The sequence below is a fragment of the Corvus moneduloides genome, chromosome 4 (assembly GCF_009650955.1).
Source record: "Corvus moneduloides isolate bCorMon1 chromosome 4, bCorMon1.pri, whole genome shotgun sequence".
NCBI classification, from domain to species: domain Eukaryota; kingdom Metazoa; phylum Chordata; class Aves; order Passeriformes; family Corvidae; genus Corvus; species Corvus moneduloides.
Window position 1 is genome coordinate 63299873 of NC_045479.1, and position 15133 is coordinate 63315005.

Below are 15133 nucleotides of genomic sequence, written 5' to 3' on the forward strand. Positions count from 1 at the left end.
CTGTTTGTGCCCACTGCCTCTTCGATACCTCTTTTTATCTCTTTCTCACCTCTTTCATCTCTAAGTGTTCCAATGTACAGCTGTGAGAGCTAAGTGCTGGTCCATGGACACCCACTGCTTGGCATCCAGCTCGTTTCCCTACTAACTGCTTTCATCTGTTGTCCTTCATCTTACGATATAAATTTGCAAAAGAAAGGGCTTTCTCGATTTTTTCTCTGCTTCTGCAGCACCTAGCCAGTGGTTTCCAATCTATGCCTGGGGTTCTCTGACAACATGTAAATACAAATAGAAACAATTCTCTTATCTAAAACTCCTAAGACCTTAGTAGGGAAGAGCATTCATATGCACAAAACACAAAGGAAGAACAACTGTATTATTTCCCTACAATCGACCTCAATGTCTCTGGAAGACACTGCAAATGTGTCTGCTCATGGACAGTAAAAGTATTTGATTCCCCATCACCAATTTGAAAGTTCAGTATTCTTATCATTGCACATCACTGTGCAATTCAGAAGGCCTTAAAGATTTTTTTTCTTACTTGTAGATTTTTTTCTCCCATAGTCTGAATTCATTGGTGGAGTATGTAATATAATTTGGTGGTGAACTTAGATCAAAGCAAGATTTTTGTCTTTGCATTCCTCTGATCTTCAGCAGCCTTGAGGATGCTCTAAACTACATCAGATATCAACCTGCCATGTTCATGGACATCTTGCATCCTATCTCTTCCTGGTGATGACTGAAGGAGATCAGACTTACCCTTAACTGAGTCTGGAAACACAACTAAATTCTGAAGAGCCACTCATTTTGCAGACTGTGGCACCTCTCCTGCACCACTTTCAGTGCTGGTGCACTTTGCTCATGCAGGTGTAGCTTTCTGCTGCACCAGTAGTATCTTTTAAAACTTATTCTGTATTTTTGGCTATTTTTTTCTGTATGCACAAAATAATATAAATGTAAATGTAGGTCATCACCTGTGCTTTTTATTTAATTCTCTAGCAGCATATCTGACCTTGATTTCTGATTGCTTCTCCCCTCTTTTCTTTGGAAATACAAGAACCTTCCATTGGCCAAAACCCCCTGTAGTTCTATTTATGCTTTCATTTACACAAGGTAAAACATAGAGTCATTATTTTTGAAAACAGTGTAAACCAAATATACAGATTTCCCTACACTTGAAAGGTTTTGTTCAATTTTTTAATATCTTCAGGGTTTTTTGTTTTGTTTTTAATCAGAAACTCCTTGCTTTGAAACACAAACACTTCTTTTAGTGCTTGTGGTTTTTTGGTCTTTTATCTTGCTTTAATTAGCTCACTTGGGAAGTAATGTAACTGTATTGCAGAAAAAGCTGTATCAGTAGCTGAATCCTTCTTTTCAATTAACCATACAAATCCAGGCCTTCTTCCCACACTCATACTGCATTATTTCACACTTGGCACAACCTACTTCTCTCAAAGTCCTTCATTATTTTAAGGTCATTCTGACAGGATGCTTCCTGTCTTATTTTGTGCCAGCAGGCAGAAAGATGAACACTTTTGTTCACCTGTCTGGAGTCCACCATAGCAACCATGACCAGGGTTGCATCCAGGACTGCAAAATCTTATAATACCTTGCTATTGAAACAGCGTAATCAAAGTGAGATTTAAAAAAAACCCCACAATTTCTTCCAAGGCCATAAAAGGGATTTTTTTGTGTCTTGCTGCAAAGCAATTTCTGCTGAAAGAATAGAAATATGGAAACTGCAATCCTTGCTAGTATACAGAGGCCTTATCCTGATTTTATAGAACATTGTGCAAACAAGGGGAGACTTTAAGGGTCAGTTTTGCTCCCAGGAAACTACATGTGTGTCTGGAAGGCAGAAGCAGGGACAGGCAAACAAGGAGAAATAGAGAATAATTTCCTGGATACACAGGGCAGAATTAGGAAGGCCAAAGAAAATCTGGAGTCAGGATTGCTGAAGGACATCAAGGGCAACAGGAGAGATTTTACAGCCACAGCAGCAAGTAAAGGAAGACTGGGGAGAACGTGGGCCAGTGTGACAGGAGACCAAGTGACGGAGAGTGTAGGAAAGGATAATCTATGGTAGGAAAGGGTGAAGGACTCAGACTTCATTCCCTCAGACTTTATTGGCAAAGTCTGCTGCTCACTCACAGGCCATTCAGGTCTTTGCTTAGGACCAAAAATGGCAGAAACTACCCATGGTACAGAAGGATCAAATTAGGTACTAACTAGGTCAGCTGGACATGTGCAAGTCCATAGGACTGGATAGGATGCATATGAAAATGCCAGGAAACTGGCTTGATGTTGCTTCGGGACCATTCTCTATCACGTTTGAAAAGTTGTGATTAAGAAAGCAAAGACTAGAGAAGGCACTTGTTAGTCTTCAAAAAAGGCAAGAAAGATTTAGGGAACATGCTCAGAAAAAACCCATAATCTTTTGATTAATAGGAAGATGTTAATAGAAAGGTATTGTGGAAGCTTCAGTATACCTTGTGCTTAGAAAATACAAAAGCTTCAATATTTTTGGAAAATTCTGAGATTGAGAGAAACAGAAAGGGGATTTTCTCCATTTGTTTTCAAAAGAACCTCCCAAACACTTTTTAGACTGCAGTTTATGGTATTTAGCAGAATACTGTTTGATACAGGAAGGTGATCTGATGCTTAATATTGATGAATATCACAAATATAAATGTGTAGTATCCAAAAGGATATAAAATCTAGAGGAGTTTCACAAAGACATAACATGATAAATACATGTCAACTGGATATAACAAATATTGTGTCTTTCCAGTAATGTATTGAAAAATGGAGATCTCTGTAACTGAGCAATGTAGCTAAACATTTCTGCAGAGCACATCATAATGAGTTGCAATTTGAATGGTTAATTCTTTTACATCTTTTGTAATCTCTACAGGTACATGTGCCTTATCAGTGTGATAGCCCGAAAACTCAGGCTGTACAGTTTGATGGTTTTTTTCTAACACAGTTTGCATTTAAACTAAAGCTACACAATATGTACTGCAGGCAAAGTTCACTTAGAAATGTAACTGAAATGCAAACATGAACTGGTTGTGACCTGTTTTATAAAAAAGCCCACAATCAAAACCTAGTGTGTCACACAGACAGCATTAATATATACTATACTGAAGCATACAATACTACACTACAGCCTTTAATTAATCTCTCTACTAGTGCAGGAATATTTTTACTAATAACTACTTTTAAAATTTCTAAGAGATGAAACTTGGATCTCCACCTCTGGAGGTTATTTTAGCTTTTAAATCACATGAGTACGAAAAATTTTTCCCCCAGTATTAAATTGAAATATTCATCTTTTCCAGCTTCATCACATTAGCCCTGGTTACTTATTTGCCCAACTGTGTTTTATTTTTATTCACCCATTGGGCATATTTTAAATTCTCTGAGCTTCTCAATCATTACTCAACAAAGCTCTATCTGATGAGTTCTCTAAATTTATTCCCTACAGCTCTCCTAGTAATTTGCATTGCTTTTGCCTGGACACCTCAGTTTGTTAATACTTTTCTGGTAGTAACAGCACAGAATTCTAAAGATTAGGGTAGAGGTCTTAGCTGAGCTGACACGTGGTCAACCCAGCTTGGGAAAAGACATGAGGGCAAAATTTCTTTCTTTATTTCCCTGCAGTTGAGATCCTCTTGGTGCTGATCTAGCTTTGATACAAAATAAAGTATGTTAACAGTTGTTTTGGTGAGCCTGTTCGAGCAGACAGGGCTTCTGGAGCACTCAGACCCCTATAATTTGTGCTCTGTTGCACCTGGTCCTGCTCTACATCCTGGGAATACACCTGAGCAAAGAATAGTGTTGTCTGTCTAGTTATATGTTCTCTGAATATGGGGGTGAAATGTTGAGACCATATTACTATGAGATCTACCTCTTCAAGAGGCACTTCCAACAGGAATATGATTTTTACTACCAAGTATCTCTTTTCATTTTTCTATGCCCTTGAAAACACTTTCTGCTGTTAAAAGACATGGCTTTTGGAGGACTACTTCTATTTTTATCTCTATGCATCTATCCTCATGAATCCTTTGTTTTCCATTTTAAATCAGAATATTTCATTAACTACTGTGTTTAGGTCTTAGGAGGGTAGCATTTCATTATCTTTATGTTGATTAATTTCCTTTGTATCCATCTGCTGTGGAGTGCTCAGGATGTCCTGCACACAAGGGAACACTGCATACAGTGAGTGGGTGGAATTTTGAATACCTTACAATTTTTACAAGGAAGAATGGAATCAAAACTACTGGAATCAAACACCAGCTCTTTATAAAACCATTTTCACCACAAAGCAGTAATTAAAATCTCCATTGCCTACATGGAGCAGTCCTTAACTCATTTTTAAAATTTACAGATATTAAAATGAAATGTTAATTGAAAACGCATTAGCTGAACAGAAGGGTTTAGATCGTTTAGGCTAAATTTGGCTTGAGAGAAGAAATGATAGCCTATGTAAAACTTAATATCTTCTTAAGGAGACAGAATGGGGACTGTCTCCAGGTGAATGGAATCTGAGCACCTCCCAGTGTTGCTTATGTGCCAGTTGTTGGCAGAGTCACAGGAAAGGCATTGGCTGTGACCCACATTCTCTTCCCCAACAGAGCTCATTATAATGCTGACGCCTTAAAACTGCCTAAAACAACTGGAAGTTGTGTCTTCAAATAAGCAAGTAATACAAAACACCAAGGTTTCATCCATGGGATGTATTCAACCTGTTTTTTAAAGATTTAATGATTACAGATTTCTGGAATGCTAAGGAAACCCCAGCTAAGACTCACCCTTCTGCCAAACAATACTCCATCAGAGAAAAAAGCATGGGTGAAATTCTGTTTTCATTTAAGCCAGCTGGAAATTTACCATGGAATTCAGTGGGGCCAAGGAAAGTCCATAATCATATAAGTGGTGAAATAGCTTCAGTGATCGTGGAGTTTTCACCAGTGAATGAATTTGAGACAATTCCAAACAATCAAACAAATCATAAAAAGCACATTTTTGAGAAAATTGATGTCACAATAACTAAAATCATTGCTTTTCATGGAATAAATTAAGGACTATTACATTAACAGCAAATAAGATGTCTTTTAGAAGACAACTGTTCTGGAGATTTTCTGAGCCAAACAAAAATTTGATAGAAAAAAAGAGTTCTACTTAGTGCATTATTGATAAGTGTACTGGCTGAATTAATTTATGTTCTTATTTTTGTCACATCTTTAACAGTTATGAACAGGCTTTTTCATGTTTTCATTTGTTATAGAGGTCATCATTGCTAAAATCCCCCTTGCTTTAACGTATTTGAAATACATTTCTATCCTTATGGATTGCCAACAACCATGTTTCTTTTTCTTACAGTATTTATACTGAACATCTCTTGTTATTTCTGGTACTACCATTGCATGTGGCAATTTTACCCATAGCATGCATTGCACTTCAACTCTTACATAATTAACTCTTCATAATGATGTCTTACTATAACCTTCAATCTTGTGCCTTAACATATCTGGGTTTCGGAAATATTGAAGCTGTTACATTCCTGTTAATGAGCACTGACATTCTTAAGCAATACACAATTCATTTTCATTCTACTGATGCGCTGCACTGGCTAAGAATTTTGCTGATCTAATAAGGAGATGGGAACAACATTTGATATCAGTGATCCATGAAGTCTCCATTCAAGTTTTGACGTATCGGAGAGATGACTATGCTGAGCCAAACCTCCTACCAGAGAAGTTGTAAAAGACTGTACACACACATAGACACACACTTTGTCTGCTCATCACAGCTTTTTCTATTCTGCATATTGACACATTGTGTCAATTCAAGGACCATCTTTGATCTTCATTTCAGAAACTAGGAAAGGAATGTGGGTTATTTTGCTGGGGCATGTCTTCCTGTGTTACATGAGTCCACTTGGCACGAGTGGCTTTCATTCTGCACAGGAACCCCTCCTCCTCTGGTTATACAACCATGGTTATGTTATCCACATAAGTGTGTTGGATAATGAAGTTACCATTTTGAGCCAACTCAGAATTCCTTTAATCAGTACAGTAAATTGAAATTCTACTAAAAAGCAAACAAAGTGAAACCTTTAGGATTTGGTTGTGCTGCTATACAAAGACCTTGAAGTAAATGTTTGGTGTGCTTCAGGCAAACAGCCCCTGCCTCAAAAAGCAAGGTGCTGGTGTATAATAAATTTTTAATTTTATATAAATGTGCATAATAAAATTTGTAATTTTATTACAAATTCAGAACTCAATGACAATGTCACTGAAGTTAACGACTTCGACTGTTAATCTGACTGAGAGTAGAACTGACTCTTGTATTCTTTCTCTTGTTCTGCACTGAATAATGTTACCTAGATTGACAGGGAGCTTAGCCACAGGTAAGCTGCAAAACATAGCAACTGTTTATGTAACATTATTATGCTTAAAATAATTCATATCTATAAAGAAAACTTTCTTCCCAGCAGTTGCTCAAAAAGGCATAAGTAGAAAAGTCAAAATAATAATGGATTTAGTCCTACTTAAATGAAATATTTTCATATTTGCAAAACTGCTAAACAAAGAGATTTGTAGAGTTTTATCATGAACATACTATTGCTTTTCTACAGCACTTTGGAATATTACAGTCATTCACAGTCGTCACAGAAGCGGTAGACAAAGAAAGGAGTATTCAAAGCCTAAAGTAGTAAGAAGGTCACAGAGTATCCTATTTTTAATTCTAAAGAATTTGTAACTTAAAAATCTATTTTAAAACTAAAAAAACCAGGTGTGCTTCAAAGAAAAAAAAAAAGAACTATACAACTCTATCTAAGAATGTATGTTGCTTTCACTTTTAGATTATATCCTGTCTAGGCTGGAATCACAACTCTTATTTGCTGCAATAGAACAAAATGTTTCTGATTGTTTTTACTGGTTTTATCATTACTATGAGAAAATATCCCCCTCCCAACAATACCAAGTACTGCAATGAACAATACAAACAGTATCAGGTAAGTGTCCACTTGATCTCCTTCTCCTCTGTCTTACCTGAATGTTACTGATTCTCTTTGGAATTCACACTGTAGAAGGCAAATTGACTGAAAACAAACCTTCCAGTCAAAAAGTGATGAAAAACAGCACACGTACACAGTCTGTCTTTTTATCTCAACTAAATGAGAAATCCCTCATTCTTTAAAACATTTTTCTGGTAGAGATGAACTGGTTCATAGCGGTTGTGGTTAGAGAATCAGCACAGACTGACACAGCTACAATATATGGAAACAGCTAAATACAGGATGATTTTCTTAAAACAAAAAAATAAAGAAATCTTCAAACCAATCTATTAACACTGAGAACCTTTGAAAGGAAGGCTGATTTGTTTCAGAAATCCAATAACCAATGTTGATAAAAGAGGAAAATTAATCTCCCAGAGTATGTATGCTCACAGAAGTTGCTTCATATATGCAAGAATTCAAAAGTTATCTTCTCTTCATGAGGGAAATCAAAAATTTCTTTGCTCTGGTTGTTTTAATTGTCACCAGTAAATTTAATCACTGCAGTCCTAATGTGCTCAGGAAAACTTGTGACAGGATGATTAGAAAAATTCTTCCCCAAAGAAGGCGTTACAGTCAAGAATTAACCAGGAAACTGGGGACGTAACTTTGTATGGTCATGTCCAAACATCTGTGCATGGGAACAGGAGAAATAGCATCTGTAAAATAGTTATATTTTCTCATGTGTTACCTATTATTTGCCATAAGGCACAGGCAGATAATATATTATCTGTTTTTTGTCAGAATGTGCATCTGGTGATCAGGAAACCTGGGAATCAAAGACAGGATTTAGGCAGAAATGGTCCGTTGAGTTTAGTTAGTTGCATGTTTAGTTTCTGATTTCTTGGCTTCAGTGAACTTGTCACCTGTGATAAGCAAATGACGTGACAGACATTGCACATAGAGTCATTATTTTTGAAAATAATGTTCAAAGTCACGACTTTGGACCTCTCTTCAGCTGAGTCCTCAGCTGGTTTGAGGAGTTATGCAGACTTCCTCAACCAGTATTTCACCTTGCTGTCCACTCAGCTCTGGTAGCTGGTATTAAAAGACACATCTTAGTATCCCTCGAGGGACAGAAGAGCACTGTGAATTAATTTAACATAGCAGTTCAATCTCCACAAACTTGCTGCAAACTAATGAAATTACATGGGCAAGCAATGACAGACTTGTGCTACACTTAAGCTCCTGTAATGTTACTTTCAAACACCTAAGGTAACAAAAAGACACTTCAAGAAAGGCTTGTTATTTAATTAACCTGTGATAAAAGTAAAATTGTGGTGGTGTATTAATGTTTAGGTAACTTGTATCGTCAGATGTCAGACAGTAGTGAAAAATGTAGAAACCTGAAAAATTACATACTTTCCTTTATTTGATCTTCTTTAATGGAAATCTTTGTTACAAGTTCTGTATTGATATAAGTCTTAATGAAAATTCATTTACTTCACAATGGGTACTTTGTGCTGATTAGGTGGGAAAGAATTATCTTTGCTGCTATTTATAACACAGCTAATGATTTTTTTTTGGTGAATAGCTCCTTATTTATCTTCAGATGCTTTCCTCAACAGGGATAAAGTCAGGACAAAAGGGTCTTCATTGCTTCTTTTGCTACAAGGTGAAAATACGGGGCTGATTTCTGTAAAGTGGCTCTACTCACCCAGGTATTCCCATGTATATGGGTCAGATTTTTCCTATAAAGGGCGTTTCCTCTAATTCTGCATATTGCAGTAAAAACCCACTATCCATTACCCAGTTATTTTAAATACTACTGTATTTCCAAGAAACATCTGGTTTAAAATAGTGTACCATTATTCTTGTTTTATTAAAATACCCTGCTATGTAACTGACCACCTCTTTACAACAGTTTCACTTTCAGTATAGCTGTGTTTTGGAAAAGGTTTAAAATCAGATGAATCATAGGTTCTCCTGGGAAGCAGCGTCATGCAGTAAGCTGCTGGCTCTTTGCCCCATAGACGGGCATCTCTAAAACAGCCATTAGGACAGCTCCTGTCCCTCTGCCATATTACACAATTAATGAGTTCTTTTCAATAACTTTACAAAGCCCATAAGACAGAGCAAATTCTTCCTCTGTTACTTAAGTAGTGAGGTTTCAACTTCTGATGTAGATGGATATTTGCAGGATCACACGTGCAAAGGAAAAGTGTTAGTCTTACACCCGATTTCTGTTGTGGAATGTTAGGAAAGCAGCTGTTTGCTGAAATTTTGTGGAAATGTTCTCGAGTATTTCGTGTAAAGGACTACTGTTTGTGTCCTGTAAATGCAATGTAGATTCTCTTAACCACTACAATATACTAAAATTATAATGAACCCATATGAATTTAGCTTTTACATATGAAAATATTTTCATAGTGGCCATATGGCTTTTCACAAATTTCTGATAACAGTAGCAATGACACACTTGTAACAGAATATCCCAGTGCAGTTCCATCTAATTAGAAAACAGTACAATGGAAACATTATACAAATTTAGCAGTAAAAGCATGCTTACCTTCATATGTTCCACTTTCTAGGAGAGCACCACTTTTCTCCAATTCCATAAAATCTTCAACAGTGATGAAAATATAGTCCACACCAGGGACTTCCCCCTCCTTATGTGGCCTTGTGGTGCCTATTAATGATATGAAAGACACACTGTCAAGCATGTGGCCTAAATGTAGAATGATCTTTTTGAAAGCTTTGGAAAATTCACAAAGTAAACCATTTATACAACATCTTACATAGCACATCTTCCTTGTGAGGATGCCTTTCAAAGCAATATAGCTATATTTGCTGAAACTGACAGAGGTATATGAAATGTATGTTTAAGATCATGCCAGATATTATTTGTATCCATATTGTTTATTCTCACTATCATACAGTTGTTCTTTTTATGTTACTAGAGAGACCCTTAGTGATATCAGGCATTCAGAGGTAACACAAAACAGTCTTGTCTACAATTAATCTGTTTCATGATATTCTAAACATTTATTTAGAACACAAAATAATAGTTCTGTAAGTAAATCTGTAAGGGTTATATTCACATTGCTTGTTTCAGTGCCATAAGTGAACTTGACAAATGGTTAGGCTTCAGGGCCTGTGGGATTCAAATCACCTGCTAACCGTGCTGTCACACTGCAAAGGTGTTTATATTTAGTTATTGCCTCTATTGTCATCTCTGGAAGACAGAACTCCATAAAAGCTGACAGACAATATTACACACAGCCTGAGAAGTGACTTGGCTTAGCTAGCAGAAGTTGGGATGTTAGCAAGGAAGAGTCTGAAATTGACCTGATTTCCTAATGATCCAGTTTATTGTGGTCAGACTACCCCTGCCTTGATTGAAACCACTAAATAAGTCTCAAAATTCTGTTTGGAAATGGGAGTGTTTTAGGTTCTCTTCAGTCTCAGAGTGTTCGAAATATCTTAATAAATTCTTTATCAATACTGTACTGATTACATCACACATGCAGGGTTTGGTTTAAAGACTATTGACATTGGGAAGTGGCTAGAAACCTGTCCAATCTCCTTTCTGTTATTTGAAGACACAGAGACATAGAACTGTTAGGTTAACCCAATTGCCTGTCATAGAGACCTTCTTCTCCTCAGAGACAGCCTGAAGTCCATGGCAAAGACTGAATGAGCCTGTCAAGCTAATATTTCAGTACCTAACATGGGGAATATATTTTGATAAATCTATAAGACCCTTCCCTCATTTTCTCAGATTCCAATTCCCTTCTCATCTCAACATTTACAACTAAAACTGGCTGTTAATTTCTGGGAATTTTCATACTATTATCTAGAGTACTCTGTCCATCTGGAGTACTGTATGCAATTCTGGGCTCCTCAGTACAAGAGAGAAGTGGAGCTCCTGAACTGGATACAATGGAGGGCAACAAGGATGACTGGGGGGACTCGAGAATCTCTCTGATGAGTAAAAGCTGAGAGAGTTGGGCCTGTTCAGCCTTGAGAGGAGATGGCTGAGAGGAGACCTCATTAATGTGTATAAATATCTAAAGAGGATGCCAAGAGGATGCCTAGAGGATAAAGCCAGGCTCTGCTAAGTGGTGCCAACCACTAGGACATGAGGCAGTGTCTGATGCACAGGAAGTTCCATCTGAATATTTAGAAGAGCTTCTTCACTGAGCAGTGACCGAGTACCGGAACGGGTTGCCCAGACAGGGTGTAGAATCTTCCTCCTGGCAGATATTCCAGAACCATTTGGATGCAATCCTGTGCTAAGTGCTCTGGGATGACCCTGCTTGAGCAGGGAGGTTGGAACAGATGACCCACTGTGGTCCCTTCCAACCTGACCCACTCTGTGATTCTGTGATTACTCTTGTGTTTTGGAGATGATATGGTTAAAGTACTCAGAGACCTGGATTGTTCATAAGAATGCTGAATTTATTTCCCATGCAGCAGCATCCCCAAAGATCTCCAACCCTTTGTGAGAACTATGTTGAAGCACAGGGATTCTGGTGTGCCACTGAGCTCCCAGGAGCTCTGCTAACAGCACAGACATCAGATGTTTGATCTGTGTGCTCTCCCTCGAGAAATTTTTTACTATCAAAGAATATTGACAGGAACTGTATCTTCCTCAAAAACACTCTGGCAAATCAAGGCTATTCCCAGACATGGCACAGGGAGGAAGCTGGCATATTAGATGAGTATCTCTAACTTACTCTTTCTACAATATTTGTGTTATGTAGCCAAGCTAGGATTACCAGTTTACTAATCAAACAAAAATACAAGTTACATAAAACCTAAGGCCTGCTTTGAGTGGAAAGTTGGAAAGATGATATAAAGAGCTCCTTCACAAGTGAAATTTTTAATGATTTTATGCTACTAAGTGTTAATACACTCTAGTTTGTTTTAAACTCATGGATATTCAGCAGTCATTCATGAGGGATGATGACAAAGTCTCACAGGAAGTCAAACAACAGACTTGGTCATCCCTATGTTTCTCCACTTTGGTCACAGTCTTGGGTCAACTTGCCTAGAAAAGTGTAATGTAATTCAGTTCTGAATCCCCCTCTCAAGTTGGAAGCTACAGACTTAATCTTTCTGCCCTTATATTACTTAGTCAAGCTTTTTTCAGATACAGTACAGATATGATACATTTTGCATATGCCTTGCATTACTTAACTATTAATTAAATATTCTGTCTAATCTGCTTAGACAACACCAGGAGACAACACTGTCACTTGGATGGTTCCACCCTCTCACAGTCCTCAGGGAGCCTGCTCCAAGAGCCCTGCACTGCATTGTGTACTGAGGGCTGCAGCCTATAAAAGATAAAGCAGTCACTTCCTGCAACAAAATGGAGAAAGGACCAAACCATGATCAATAGTTGTGTGAGCTCAGGGTGACTCTCACCCTAGGTACAGCAGTTTCCATCCCCAGCAGAAATTTATTGCTCTTGATGAAATCTTGCTGAGTCCCATTTCCTTCCCGCATCTGCTCTCATTCCCTCAGGCTGGAGGACCTGAGATCTTGGAAATGGTTAAAGCAACTCCCTGGCTAATGGAATAACCAATGCTTTTTGCCTCTTTTACTCTTTCACCCTGGAGGAACTGAGTTGTTGCTAATAATACTTCTGTCCTCCTTTATAGTTTTCTGTAAGCACCATGGACTTTGTAATGTGCATGTTTACAGAGTTGGACACAGTTACTGGAGCATCTTAAACACCCATCAAGGTCCAAACATTGAGACCTATATATTGGAATCTTACAGACCACAGGCAAATTCTTTCCTTTAACCTAGAGCTACACTTCTTAATAGATTTTAACTACATTCATATAGACGGATAAGCAGGCCAAAACCCGCTGTTGAATCAAGACTTAAAACAAAGGACTAATTCCAAGCCTTTCATTTCTGCAGACACATCTTTTGTTATGCAGCATCAAGGCTTAATAGGACACAGTTTTTACTACTTATAATATTTAGCCCTTTATTAATGCAAAAGGGAGAAAAGAACTCAGTTACCATTTTGTTACCATGGTAGCCTATGAAAAATAATCTTTGAATTCCATAATGAAAGAATATGATCCTTTTAGATCTTTCAGGACCAAAACCAACAAGGGGTATTTGCACTATGCATATTTCTGATGAGTACAATTTATTGGTGCTATTGAAGACACAAAATGAGAAGCTCTCAAGTAACCACGACCAGTCCAGGCATGCAAGTGCTGTCACACAACCTGTAGGTACCTTAGAAATTGCAGGATCTTGGTCTACAAAATCTGGACTGATATTGATCTTCCTTGAATTCACGACCACTACTAGCATCATTCATCAATCTGCTCTCAAAACCAGTATTAAGTTCATTCAGTGAGCAACTACTTTGTTTGGATTTATAGCTTCAAGATGGATAGTTGGTACAATTCAGAGATATTTAAGGTATGTGTTATATCTTTTTATTATTATTATGTTTTAAAAAGACCCTTTGCCTTTGCAGCTGGTTTCTTCTCTTCTACAGGGGAATTATGATTTGCCATACTTCAGTGCAGGCTTCAGTGTGGTGTTGTAGGATGGTGCTATATTCCAGGAGAGGAATTCAGTGCTGTTTACATAAATAGCCTCTGAAAGAGTATTTTTCTTTTAACTGAGTTTAAGGCACCTGAGGGCAGGCATTTAGACATGTAAGAAATCTTTACCTGTATAAAAAAAAAGAAGTGTTTTAATTTAATAGCAATAAAGCAATGCTTTTATGAGCTTGGGGAACAATAAATTAAATGGAACTTTTATGTTGACTTCTGGATTGGAAAATGGTCAGTTCATGTAGTATTCAGTCCAGATTACCTTTACTGGTAAAAAAGTATAGAATTATTGATTCTAGAAGAGTTCCAGGGCTGGAAAGCCCCACACCAGTTTGTAGAGGTAGGAGAACAACTAGGAGTTTCTATGTCTCTTTTTAATCTCAGAATTTGATCACATAATTATAAAATTTTAGTGCTTATTTGGGAGCAAGGCGCACAACCTAACTTGGAACATATTTCTACTTCTTAGAGGCACTGAGTCGTCACAGTCTCTGTCCAACTCTGCTACTTTCAAAAGCAGGAAAGGTGCTCCCTCAATATTTCTTTTTTTGCTAACTCCAAGTAGTTATGGAAAAGAGGCTAATTTATTTATGTGTCAACATAAGAATATTAGTTAAAACTCCCAGAACTATGACAGGAAAGACTCAGAAAGCTGCTCTTTGCTCAGTACCATGGACACATTTTAAGGAACACTTCATCCTTTCAGTAAATAATCTATATTTTACAGTCTTTAGCAGCATTACAAGGATAATACTGCACTGGTTGGGTCCCTGTACAGTCTATATGATGGTCAGGAAAGTAGAAGTAAAGGCCTTACTCCCTGCATGGTCCAATACCGACTCACAGACTGTATTCACAGGTTTCAATGCTCCAAGCTTACAGGCATGTTATAAATATTTAAATTACTACTTTTTTTTGGTAAGTTAAGGGCAAACATGGCACACCACTATTCAAACATTGTCATATGTATTTAGCTGATTTGTATTTGGATTCACAGATTGGTTCCTACCAGATGAGGTAAATTCAAAAGCAAAGGTGTGTCTTTGCCACAAGGATTTAGAGTAAATGAAGAGCACAGAAATAACCTAGTCCTTTTTGCATAATGACCTACTTCTAAAGTAATTTTCCAAATGTATGGAAGTCAATCATGTCTTAATTTGCTTATCTGCTCCAAATGTAATAAAATGCAAAGAGAAAAATGCCTTTAACATATGAAGCCCTTTTATTAGACAATCTACTGAAAATTTGTTCTGTAACTCTGGTCTGCACAACAGCTTGTTGTGGAACATGGTACGTCAGGCTGTCACACATTACAGTAGCTGGAGGGATCCCTCCTGCAGAAACAGACTGCTAATCTTTAATAAACTTCAGCTGAGCCCTTGGTATGACCTTCTATACACTTTGCCTTAGAAAAATTCAACAATACTTAATTAGCTCCTTTATTTGTTTGCCAAATTACTCTGGAACACTATTACAGTGGGGAACTGAAACGTATGGGAAATTATACCTATCTTGTCAAATTACTAACTGAATT

At 37.4% G+C, this 15133-nt stretch overlaps 1 protein-coding gene across 11 annotated transcripts in view; it reads right to left on the minus strand.

Moving 5' to 3' along the window:
* Nucleotides 1-15133, minus strand: part of MAGI2 (membrane associated guanylate kinase, WW and PDZ domain containing 2) — a 726260-nt gene that overhangs the window by 286504 nt on the left and 424623 nt on the right. For all 11 annotated transcript variants that reach the window (XM_032106792.1, XM_032106787.1, XM_032106785.1 and 8 more), the window contains one exon: nucleotides 9573-9692. In XM_032106792.1, coding sequence (XP_031962683.1) covers nucleotides 9573-9692 — 120 coding nt within the window. The remainder of the gene's footprint in view (nucleotides 1-9572; nucleotides 9693-15133) is intronic.